The 12,500-nt window shown below is 51.2% G+C and overlaps 2 protein-coding genes across 3 annotated transcripts in view; both read left to right on the top strand.

The window, feature by feature from the left end:
* Nucleotides 1-1,443, top strand: part of LOC126578404 (DCN1-like protein 3) — a 3,538-nt gene extending 2,095 nt beyond the window's left edge. For both annotated transcript variants that reach the window (XM_050240916.1, XM_050240917.1), the window contains exon 3: nucleotides 1-1,443. This exon is cut by the window's left edge. The gene's annotated coding sequence lies outside the window, so the exon portion shown is untranslated.
* Nucleotides 1,444-6,310: 4,867 nt separating this feature from the next.
* Nucleotides 6,311-12,500, top strand: part of LOC126576854 (nose resistant to fluoxetine protein 6-like) — an 11,537-nt gene continuing 5,347 nt past the window's right edge. The window contains exon 1 of the mRNA XM_050238156.1: nucleotides 6,311-6,866. Within this exon, the coding sequence (XP_050094113.1) occupies nucleotides 6,311-6,866 (556 nt within the window). The remainder of the gene's footprint in view (nucleotides 6,867-12,500) is intronic.

Raw genomic sequence — 12,500 nt, forward strand, 5'->3', positions numbered from 1 at the left:
TCGTCGATCGTCAACCATCATCACCGTCGCCATTATCATCATGCTGACCGCCACACAGACAGACCCCCGATACAATACAATAAGCATCCAGGTTCATTGTCGCCTACTTAGACTAGGAGACACAAACACACCCTCTCTCTCTTTTTCTCTCCGGCCCCCCTTTCTCTCTATCTCACACTCTCTGTAGAAGCTTCTTTTTAAGGGAAAATAGACCGCAACCAACTTTTAAAAAGAATCCATTAGTTGCTGCCGTATTTTCGCTTAGCAAACACAGATGATAATGGTTGCCGTTTTTCGCTGAATATTATTTATTATTACTCCGCTACTATGACAACGGTTTCCATCATTGCTACTTCTAGCGCTGCTCGTTCTAAAATGCTCATCCAATACTGATCGGAAACCATGCTGCCACTACGGCAGATCGAGTGCAACATAATTACTTAACTTTTACAGTTAAATCCATGAAATTGTACATCTGGATGTAGAAGCAGCACTAGCAGCAGCACCGTGAGCCCTAGGGATTACTAGTTGGTTGGAAGTTTGCTGTTCTTTTGAGTTATTTTAATTTAATGCAATTGCATCGAAACCCGAAACTTCAGTATACAGCGGAGCCGATGTGTGCAGGCGACACGTTTTTTTGTAAAGCATGCCCGCAGCTCATTGAACGATAGAAAGAGAGAGGGAGGGAAAAAGGACGAATTTCACGTAAAATAGCGACAACGCTGGACCACACGGATGAAATGTTAGCATTAGCGAAATGGTAGCGAAACGTGTAAAGCTATGATCACGCCTAACGATAGCGCCTCATGTACCGCCCGTGTATCTGTGTATGAGTCTAGGACTACGACGCCTCACCCGCTCCACCTAAAGACGGGTGAGACAGAAGCCACTATATTGAGTTGGTTCCTTTCTTTTTTAGCAAAAAAAAATTAAAATAGTTTTGCACACACGCGCGGATCAGTAGATTAAGAAAGAATACTGGACTTATAGGCAAAATATGTTGTACGTGCGTACGTGCATGCTTGCATGCATGTATAGGACTGTCTGTTGCAGACAGCGTGCAGCAATGGCCCGACAACCCGCGTGTGGGTTAGGGGGGGCTTCTATGTGATTGACGGCGAGGCCGCGCCTGTGTGCCGCATTCGACTAGGCGCGTGCAGGTGTCCGGTGTCTGTCGTCTATTATTTAACTTTTGTTTTCTTTTGCGAATGGTTCAATTTTACTAAAAAGAAAAGAATGAAAAGAATATCCGCGTTTAGAACCGATTTAGTCGCAGCGGCGACGGTGAACGAGTCCGCAGAGAGAAAGAATCGAGAACGATCGCGCCGTTCGTTCCTGTAGAGACAAAGAAAATGCGAGAATGAAGGACGAAGAGAATCGATATCAAACCGCGTGTAGTGCCCGTAGTCCGCGCAGCCAGCATTAACTTTAAATGGTTTTTTTGGAAATAAAAACAAGCAAAACCTGAATCTATCGTTGAGCTCACCGTTATCTAGATGATTTTAGCTAATCGAATCCAGTTAGTTGCTAAGTCTGACCTTTTTTAAAATTTTGCCAACATCGAAGTTACCATTGGAATGCTTGTGACAGAAACCCCAATTTCTTTTATCCAACTAGTTTAACGCGCAGAGAGCTGGCGAGCAAACGCGCTTCTTAAAGCATTAGGATGGAGGTGAAGGCTTGGAACCAACTTGAGACGGAACGACCGTATCGGCATTGATTCGGAAAAATGGAAGACGACGACATTCGTGCATCCAGTCGATTGTAAGTATGAGATAAGTGAACAGGTAAGTCACTAAGGGAAATCCTCGTACTGGCTGCTACAATTCCCAGTGTCAAATTCGTTAAAAAGCAAAATAATTCGACCTCGATTACAAAACATCATTGCGAGCGTGAATGCGAGCACCCAGCGTAAACTTTACTGCGAAATCTTGTGCAACAGTCGAGGGCAGCATCTATGAAGACCCCACCGTACGATCGATTCCTCCCAGAGCGACCGCATCAATCCGGCTTACTTTAATCGCCCTAGCGGCTTGGTTCGAGGATCCATGCACATCCGCCGAAGGTGTGGTGCTGACGTAAGAATTGGAAGCCGGATGACCGGCGGACAATAGACCCTTTCGTGGGTTCAATAGATAATTAGACACTCGGCTGGCCGCAAGCAGCTGTTGACAGCCGATCGAAGCGCTCTCATCTGGTTGAGCAAAAAGTAATCTTCTCGGATGCGAGCTGCGCAATCCACAGGTTACTGTGTTCGATCGGCGTTCGATGCTCCTAGTGCGCGCGCCTCTCAACAACGCGTGCAAAGGTTGCAACAGCCTGCCTCGATGTGTCGACAGCACATTGCTGGACATGTGAAACAACGTGAGATGTGATTTCAATGAAAGAAAGCCCTTACATCCCGCTCACTAGTGGCCGATGCCGCCATCGAAATTGTGCACGATCGGTGTTGTGTTAGAGTTCGGTGACCGCGGTGCGGTGATCCACGCCGGTTTTGGAAAAACCCGTTTCATTGTTTTCTAGGGATCTTTTTTTGCTGTTCCACACCAAGAGAAGTTTTGTGTGACCGAACTGATAAATTGAAGACTCACCAGCGAATCAAGCAACGTGCAAAACCGCAACCCCTCAAACCTGGTCACCGCCACAGGACACGCCGCGTGCTGGCGAAAACAAGTTCTTGGCATTAGTGAAACCGATCCCAATGGTTCCATGACAAAGTTCTGGGTATTTCCCTAAATCATCCGCTGGCAGATGCGCGTCATCAATTTCCCCACCGGCAGGGGGATCCACACACCCAAAACTCTTTTAGCCAACGAAATAATCGGGCTTAAGACGAGGGTACGAACAGTTGCGTCACTTCCTTCTGCCCTTGGGACACGAAAAAGTATTCGGACGAGAAACCACCAGAGACGTTTTGGCCTCGGTTGAATGGCGTGAATGACGTCCGTAGCCAGACGCGACACGCGTGAGGCGGTGTGATCGATTACTTCCCTTGCGTCGTCACGGGCTTCCGGCGTTGCCTGCACTGATTGGGGGTTCTATTCGGGTAGAAAATCCGAAAATCCGTTCCATCAAGTTCTCAGACCGACAGACAGACAGTGGGAGGGAGAGAGAAAGAGAGAGAAGGCCTTTAGTATTGAAAGTTCTCCAGCGTTCTCCAGTTGCCATGCCAATAAGGAAATGAGTTGCAGAAAACCCCAATCCCCATGGCTTCCTGTGCCTGCTGCTGCTGCTGCTGCTGCTGCTACTACTACTGGTTTGCTGTATCATTGTAGTGCGTAAAAATCCAATTAAAATTGGAACACCGCGAAGGTTTGGAAACCTTGGTTCTTACCGTGAAGATGGCCGCTCCCAACGCTTACTAGCGAGCTAATCGTTTTTCGCAAACGGTTCGCTGAGAGCCTGTACACTAGCCTATAGCCAGTGTTTGAAGGCGCTGCGCTGCTCATTAACACCGCAAACGCACATGGTTCAGTTGTAAAAGCGACTGCGGATCTTTCGAAACAAAACAAACTACCTAAGCGCCGCCTAAGACAATCCAGCCCAGAAGCGATTAGCGACCCCGAAACTGGTTCACACAAAAGCACAAAGCACCTTTTTTGGATGGGGCACCATAAATCGTGGAAACGCGACGAAGAACCTTTGCTGCGTCTCCATCGCGCCCCGCCATTGACGTCAAGTGAGTGCACCGCGTCGCGCAGTTGGCAAAGATGAGGCAATACGCCTAGACCGTGGCCACACCACCGGTCACCAATTTATGCCACGCAGCCTCCAAACCGCGCTGAATTTGATGTATTATTTGATAACAATCGCATCGCACAAATTAATGTCAGGTCATCATCACAGGCTGCTTATTCCCTCGTCTGCCTATTCTGATTAGCAATTCACTGACGCAGAGAGTGGCCATTTACCATACCAGGCCAGGGAGGGTGGTGGAAATACCGGCGTTGACGGATGGGTGACTCCCGACAGACGATTATTAATCGGCATGACTCTGTTATTGATGACCTCGTCTCGCTGCCACAATCGTCACCATCGTTGTTCTCTGGCAAAAGGACAGGGTTAACCAGGGCGTTGGTCCATCGGCCAATGGCTACCGGATAGTACCCAGGCTACCCCCCAGAAACCTCAACAAAACCACCACGAAACTAACGTGACCATTGTTGTGTGCATTGTGCTGCGCGTGACGCATTCATAGGAGGGGAATGTTCTGTCAATCGCACTGCTGTGTTGACCTGCTGTTGCCGCCATTATTAAATCGAGATGGTCAGCGCAAAAGTGCAATTCATATTATTGGTCCAAGGCAAACCTGGAAAAGGACTACTGGTGCTGCTGCTGCCGCTGCGGAGCAGAGAGTGCGAGGGAGAGGGAGGCCCCCCCCCCCCCCCTGTTCCCCTGGCTTATCACACCTCGCCGGAGTAGATGAATCGGTCCCGATCGGCATCTCGGCATCGATCGGCTTATGAATGGCCCTGAAAGTACCATGCGAGAGCATGCCGAAGAAGGATCGAAGTCAGCTGCTGCGTCTGTGGCGCTCTCTCAGCATCTTTTAGACGCACTCTCTCTCTCTCTCTCTCTCTCTCTCTTGATCTCTCTCTCTCTCTGTGGTAGCTCGTTGCGTGGCTGCATCTCGCGTGGTTGCTATAGCAGCAGCAGCAGGACCACCAGAGCACAAACCAATCACCGCACCCCACCAGCTGCTGCTGCTGCTGCTGTTGCACTCCCGACTAGCCACTCTCTCTCTCACTCCCCCTTTCTATCTCTCTCGTGCAACAGCAGGACCAGCAGCAGCTGCTGCTGGTGTGTCGTCATACCACCACCACCACCGCCGTTGTTGCCACCCCTCATTTTTGGACCTTTTTTCGTTCGGGTGTCTGTCGCGTTCGGGTTTTTCGGAAGATTGACCGCCGTCGCCACCCGTGCACCGCGGTCGGGGTCGGGTTGGCGTGTTGTGTTGTCAATCCGGTCCCCTCGGGTTGCTCATAAAGCTGCCCGCGCTGGACCAGAACGGACGCGTGTACGACAACGCATCATCACCGATTATCGACGACCACCGGTTGGTCACTTTGAAACCTGAAAGTGTCTTGCCTGGCATCGAGCCGAGCCGAGCCGAGCCGAGTTGGACCTCCTTCTGGTTTGTTCAAAAATAGCCAAACGGATCGTGCACCCCCGTGCGGTCCTCGCGGATCGGTCCCGCGTTCCACGTTGTGTTGTGTGTCTGTTGGAAGTGTCATCGTGTGGTGCGTGGTGGTGGTTCCTTCTTGTGGTTTGCCGGTTTTGTGACCGGGATTCCTCTGGCAGCCAGGCAGCCAGCCAGCCAGCCAGCTGCTGCTGCTGCACAGACCCTTCATTGTTGTGAGAGTGGCGCTGACGTCGAGCGCATAATCGCGCGCTGGCCCCTTGTTTCTGTGGTTATGTGATCGATGAAATTCGCATCTCGTGCTGCTGCTGCTGCTGCTGCTGGCGATCGTTAGTGAACAGCAAACAACAACAGAGTAACAAGAAGTGAGAGTGACGGAGTGGCTCGCAGCGCAGCAGATAAGTGCACGGAAGAAGGACCCAGTACAAGTGCGGAAGGTGCAAGCTCCACGTGTGTGCGCGCGGGCGCGCGAATTGCTTATTACAAAATTGGCCACTACTGCCACCGCCAGCTCGGTCATCTGGGATCCGTTTTCCGATTGATCGATCGACCGATCGACCTCTCGTTCGTTGTGAGGATCGATTGCTCCCTCCCCGGGGCGGCCTTTGTTTCGCACGCATAACACTCGCACACAGACGGCACGCAAAGAGGAGGAGGAGGGGAAGAAGAAGGAGGTTCGCAAATTTCCGTTACCGGAGGCTCTTCTTCTTCGGTTCGGTCGGAGAGGACAGAGGGAGGGAGGGAGTTTTGGGTGTGATAATACACGAGCGGGCGCTCGCGCACGCGGTTGCATAAGCCGCTTGACCCCCTGCTAGTGAAGCATAAGACGAGAAGTCACGAAAGAGGTCAACAGCCGGCGCACGACAAAAACCATCCGATCGGATCGAATCCGTGGCGATCGGTCGATGTGGCGCGGCCAGTCGTCACCGTCCCCGTCGTGGTGCCGGTCTGGGTGAATTGAAAAGCGCCAAAAAGAAACGCACGCGAACGCACCCCTGGGACCACCGTGGGTGTGAGGGAAAATATAGATATATTTATAAATTGAATCATCATCTACGCGCGACAGCAAAAAAAAAAAAAAACAGTGACAAACAACAACAGGGACAACAGCAACAACAACGGGTTTAATCTAATCTCATCGTCACACACGGCCACGGGGTCAACACGGCGATGATGCTACCGACGAGCGATGGTGTCGTCCGATGGCCGCGGTTCATCTCGTGCTGCGTCATCGCGATCGCTTTCTGTTGCGCCGCCACGATCGGTGCGGATCAACCACCACAGCTGAATCACAGACCCTCAGCGCCACCCACACCACCGTCGACAACGGAGGGTGACGAGGCGTTGGCAGCGTGCAGCATTGCAGCCACAACCGCGCTGAGGGATAAATTAAATAATGGAACATGCGTGAGGGCACCACGGCCGGTGCCGCCACCGCCACCGTCACCCGCAGCGGTGAACAACGTGAATACCGAGCAGGAGCTAGAGGAGGAAGAGGCGATTAACGCCACCAGCCGGCAGCGGCAACGGCAGCGACAACGAACCCCGGAACCACTGGTGTACGGGAGCAAACGGGTGGTGCAGAAGGCGGAAGTGTTGAGGCAAACTTCCGTTCTGTACGGGTTGATCTCGATCGCCGAACGGGACGCGATGTCGGCCCGGTGCTACCGGGAGCTGCAGCGCGTCTACCACGGTATCCAGCAGAAGGAGATCTGGGCGATGAAAGGTAAGTCGCGCGCTCTCTGTCTGATCTCTGTCTGCACCACCAGCCACCTGCGTCTTCAAGGGCATCAAGAAGATAAGATATTAGGGTACTAGTATCTATGAGCAGCGCTATCGGATCGCACGATCGAGGTCCAGGGTTCACAAGACATGAATAATTCATCTGCTACCAGCTCGAGATCGAATCAGTAAGGGCTCCGGAAGGGCTCGGTCGATTGTTAATGCGATAGGCGTGCTGATAATGAACTCTATTTTTATCGCTAGCCCTCGAGTTGGTGACGATTAGTATTTAAATTTAGTAGCTTCTTCTAAAGGGACGAGCAGCCCTGATTGCTTCCTTATCGGTCGTCGACAGAAAGCAGTCGGAGATAACCTTCAAACTCGTTCTGTGGATAACAGTTGTCGACGTTGTTCTTTATGGTTGTGCGCTTGGAAAGGAACGTTGTTGGGCACCGGTCTGTGAACCCCAAAATGCACTAAAAAAAATGGGCGACGATGCTACGATGATGCACGCTCGCTTTCGAACGGTAGCCAAGCGGTAGCCCATTAATCAGACCCCATTCGGCAGAGATTAGGGCGCGTCGTTTGCTGTCGAATATCGACGCGATGTTTCTTGCGACTATCCCTTGGAACGGCGTGGTAGTAACGAATCGTGCGAAGAAGTCGTCGCATAACCTTTTCGGTGGTGCCATTAGCTAAACTCCAACAAATCGTCACGCGATGAGCCAACAGAGCAAGCGTAAACGCCGTGGATTGTTGTTACGTTGTTACGGACAACAAACAGAGAGACAGCGGGGGGGGCCCAAAAGGGAAGAGAAGAGAAGCTGTTTAGCACTATTCAATCGCACACTATAGGGATGTGGTGCTAGTGTTTTAGTAGTAGAGGACGGAGATATGTTGCTCTACTCCTCCTAATTTCACAGACTGGGCTTCAGTGGATCGGTGGAAGGATCCTTAACGAACGATCTATTAGGCGTTAATGTCGATACCGTTGCGCCATCTCGATTAGAGGCTTTCCATTTCTTCTCTATCCATCTTCAGAGATCGTCACAAAAGGCATAAAAGACAGCGTAGCTTATCCTTTTTTCTTCTTCTGCGGGGTCAAATATCCTTCTGAGAATCCTCTCCTCTCGTTTTCATAATTTCTGGACAAGTGTTCAAGTCCTAGATGCAGATGCAAGCATTGTCCTTCTTGGCAAGATTTTCCACAGCATTCGTTCAGTTATTCTCCTGAAATAAAGGGCCAAAGGATCACTTTACAAGCTATTCTCTACTCTCAAGAACACTCTCGCTTTCTGCTCTTCAACATTTGCGCTCAAAACAACGCAAAACGCGGGCATTTAAAAAAAAGGGACACCCGAACCGATAAAGGGCACACGACCTCCCTCAGCGCCAATCAGACGCACATGCAACCCGCTAATCAAGAGATAAACGTCGAACTCACACTTAAGAAACCCCCCCCCCCCCCTCCCCCGAAAACAAACCTCCCCAAAAAACCGTTTCGTTTCGAGACAGTTTAATCATCCCGTGGCTCAAGAGCACATCATCGTCGTCGTCGTCGTGATTGATGATGTGGTGGAGAGCACGGGGTTTAACCCGCGAGGTGGAACGCAAGGTGGAGTGTCACACAACACAAGTGCCTACGACCAATACCCCAGCGGCCGCTGCCGGCGGCGATACAACAATGATTTGACGCGTTTTTGCGCATAACATTCGGGCGCCCCTCTCGGTTGGCTCGTTTGTGGCACGCGTGTTTGTGCGGCATGTATCTGGGGCGCGCGCGTCCCACTACAAACCCTCGTCCACCATCGTCTATCGCTTTTAAAATGAGGAAGGAGGAGAGGGATTTGGACCAAACAAATCATTTATGCGGCTCATTTCGAAGGAATGTTGGGGTGGTAGGGGTCTGGCTTGTTTTTTTTTTTGTTTCGGATGCTGCCTGCTGTCCAAGGTCAGGCCCTCGGAACAGCGCTGGTCCGTTATACCGATAGACCGGCCAACCCGCGACCGCGAACCTCGCCTGCTCGATGGCCGGAACTTTAATTTCGAATAATGCCCAATCGAGCCAGTGACGCTAGGTGACCGATTTTATAGACTAAAGAGCCCTCGATTATGAGCGCTATGGAGGGCCGCAATCGGCTACTAGCGATCGTGGATGCTAATTGGCGCTGAATTGTGCGCCGAATGGTTCGGGGGCCCTGGCGCACTAATCACCATATTTATGTTGTGCGCCCTCCAAACAGCTGTTTCACTCGACTCAAAAATGGTTTATCTTTCGATTTCGATGGCATTTGATCACAAAAGACCGGTACACCAATCCGATCGATTGATCGGTCGTGCTCGAGCACCCCTCAAGAGCGCATTCTCGCCAGGTTCGCTTTTCGCAATACTGCACCACGTGCCGGTGGCCTTCATGGTCGCATATTTGGGCGCATAAAGACGCCCATTAACCTCCGAAAAAAAGTGGAGGTCCCGTGTTGGTCTCACGGGCGGGGGAAGATTTCAAAACACATTCCATGGACCTCCACCTCACAGTGGACTTGAACGTTCGCCCTGGACTGCATCTCCGAATGGTCGAATTATGATGTCAAAAATCGTCCAAATCCAGCTGATGCTGGTGTGCCATGTCGAGTCACGTTTTTTTTTGCGGCTGATGCTGCTGCCGCTGATGGTCTGCAATTTAGCGCCAATTCTTCTTCGGCCATCGAGCAGCCATCGATGAATGCATCGATGAATCTGCAAGAAAAAAATGACGAGGATTTGCATACATTGAGGGTTGCAGCAGACAGAGGGTTGGTTATGAGCGGATATGATATGAAGAGCCATGAGCAACCCCACCAGGCGCCATTAATCGATTTCGATGGCAGAAAAATTGGCAAACGATTGGCGTGGAGACCGGCTCGAAGAGTGGCACAAGGTCACAAGGCCTTCACGGCGACACCCGGTGGAGGATGTGGATGCACAGTATGGATTGCAGCACTAGAAAATCTCCCCCGGTGTACCAAAACAAAAAAAACCCCCAAAAAAAAGAAAGAAGGACGAGAACCGATGACTTATTGGGATGTCCTTTCCTTTCGCACAAACCCCCGGGCAGGGGGGGGGGAGACCGGATGTCCCCCAAAAAACACTGCTTTTGACGCCAAGCAAGTGATCGAGCGTTCGAGTGAACCGTGGCAACCTTAACCTTTAAATCAGCGCGAAGCCAGAAGCGCGGAGTGCGAACGACACTAGAAACGACATCTTCTTTCGCCACCGGCCATTGTATCAGTCAATGCCAGGCAGAGTGGCTCCTGGGGAGAGAGAGAGAGAGTTGAAGTACGTACCAGAACCGTAGTACGGTTAGGAGGTTGGACTCTCAACCCTTAAAGCTCCGGATGCTTCCTGTTGCCTAAAAAAAAAAGGTGTTAAGAAGCGGTGGCACGGTGGCGGTTACGTTGGCGCGACCGTGGGCTACATAAGAGTGCTAAGGGGGGGGGGGGGGGGGGGGGGGGCGATTGTCATGCCCGTTGCGCGATGCTGCGTGCGCTATCGACCTGCTGGCTGCCGTGACAAGCCGTTTTGGCGCGCTCGCCCGCCTGGCCGATTTATGTAATCAACTTGAACTTCGGACAGCCGCGACCCCGGGCTAGCTAGTTCGCGGCTCCTCTTCGCCCGCTCTCTCCCTCTTTCGTTTGGGGTCGAAACAAATGGCGGTGGAGCAGATGAAATTCACAAAACAAACGAGCGACACCGAGATGTCAAACAAGGAGTAGCGAGAGTTGGGCTGAAGCAGAACAGGGGGAGGAGGAGAAGGAGGGTGTTGTAACATTGAAAGACACAGGCACACCGCTCTCGGAGGCCCGCGTGGGGGGTTAAATAGGTCAACCCACCTCATCTCGCGCTCTCTGTGTCTCTCCGTGACGCGAGGCGTGAAGACGCGACGCTCGTGTTTGTCTCATTTGGCTGCTGTGGCGGCCACCCAAGCAACCGCGCATCCGTCCACCAGCAACGGCTAGTATCTTCCACACTCTCGTCCCCCCTCCCCCCCCCCCCCCCCCCCCCCCCGGGGGAATGAGGGTGGAAGTGATAAAAGGGAAAGTCTCCAAACTACTCACTCGAGAGACAATCGAACCGATACCGCTACCGACTGCAGCACCATCAGCGCGACAGCTAATAACTCGTGCAGCGAGTCCGTCCGTCCGTTTGCCCGGTAATGGACAGCTTCCGAGCGACCTCAAACATCCATTATCACCCCAAAACGCCCACGCGTGCTCCGTCGGTGGCTGTTGCAGTGCAGTTTGTTTCTCTAATTGGTTATCAATAGATTTCTTGCCGATGCGATGCGGCAACGGTCTGCGTTTTCTCTGTTTTCCCTTCCCGAGAGGTGTCGAACCACTTGCTGCTGCTGCTGCTGCTGATGGCTCGTTGGTGGCCTGTTGGTAGCCGCAGAGCCCCGGGCGTAGATGGTGTTAATGCCCAGCCCGGTGCGTAACGGTACGATTGCTTCTGTGGCACGTCACGGATTGTGCGCGCGTGCGTTTGTGGCCAGTTGGTGCTAGGTTTTGAATGTCACCTCATGGAGCCCCCCCCCCCCCCCCCCCCCCCGGAAACTAACACTGACCAGTGTGCGCCATCGCTTCGGGTTCAATGAACGATGTTTTGTGGCGATGGTTAAACAGCAAACAAATGGAGATGAAAGCCCTCCGTGAAATCAGGACAATTCCTAGTACTTTTCCTCGTTAGCGGCAGGGCTATCTAGGTGTTAATTTGACTTTCATGGCGCTAGAATCGTAGGGATGATGATTGACAATGTAAACGAGCGGCATTTCAAACCGGTGCGGTGACTGAGAAGACATTCTGCTCTCACCAAATCACTTCTGGTTGTGATTTGAATTTGAATCCGTTCCTGTCGAATTTGCTGCTTCGTTAGATGAAACACAAGACCCCATTCTGTGCCTATGGTCGCCCTGAAACAAAGTCATAATTCCTAGTAAATAGGAATTTGTGTCCGGAAAGACTGGGTTTTTTTCCATTCCCCCAAAAAGGCTTCTTCTATCGCTAGATCGCTAGATTCCGCTTCAGTGTCACTCGCTGCCGATGCATTCAACTCAGGCAACACCCACGTTTCTTCTTCGGATTGAAAGACACTGGTTTGGTGTCAGGAAACACGGCGGTCGGACGTCGAAGCAGATTGATGCCTTAATGTCTGCACAAGGTGATGCTTTGCATATGATGTGTTTGCATATCATCTTCTTCTGTTGATGCGTTTAGCGTACACCTGATGTTCTGAGATCTGCGATCAAGTGTGGATTTTACCACAAAATTTGTCATCTATACATGACATGATCGTAAAGGATTTAGCGACTCAATGCGTCTTCATAGCTTATCTGGCGTTGGTCCCACCTTTTGCCGCTTTATCACTATGACTCTCCTTGAACTGATCTTTTTCAATTCGAAGCAGATAGAATAGAATGACAAGAAGATATAGACATCTCTGTTCTTACCATGCATTACTAGCTTTCTTAAGGGTTAAAGAAAATTTGAGTTAAAAGCTCGCTCATTTTTGACGATTTTTTGTGAAGAAACTATTCAACTAATTCTTTTTAGCTGAATGTCATTCTAAATTACAACTTTTCTAGAATATTTGGTTGTAGTTAGA

This window comes from Anopheles aquasalis, chromosome 3, assembly GCF_943734665.1.
Source record: "Anopheles aquasalis chromosome 3, idAnoAquaMG_Q_19, whole genome shotgun sequence".
Classification (NCBI taxonomy): domain Eukaryota; kingdom Metazoa; phylum Arthropoda; class Insecta; order Diptera; family Culicidae; genus Anopheles; species Anopheles aquasalis.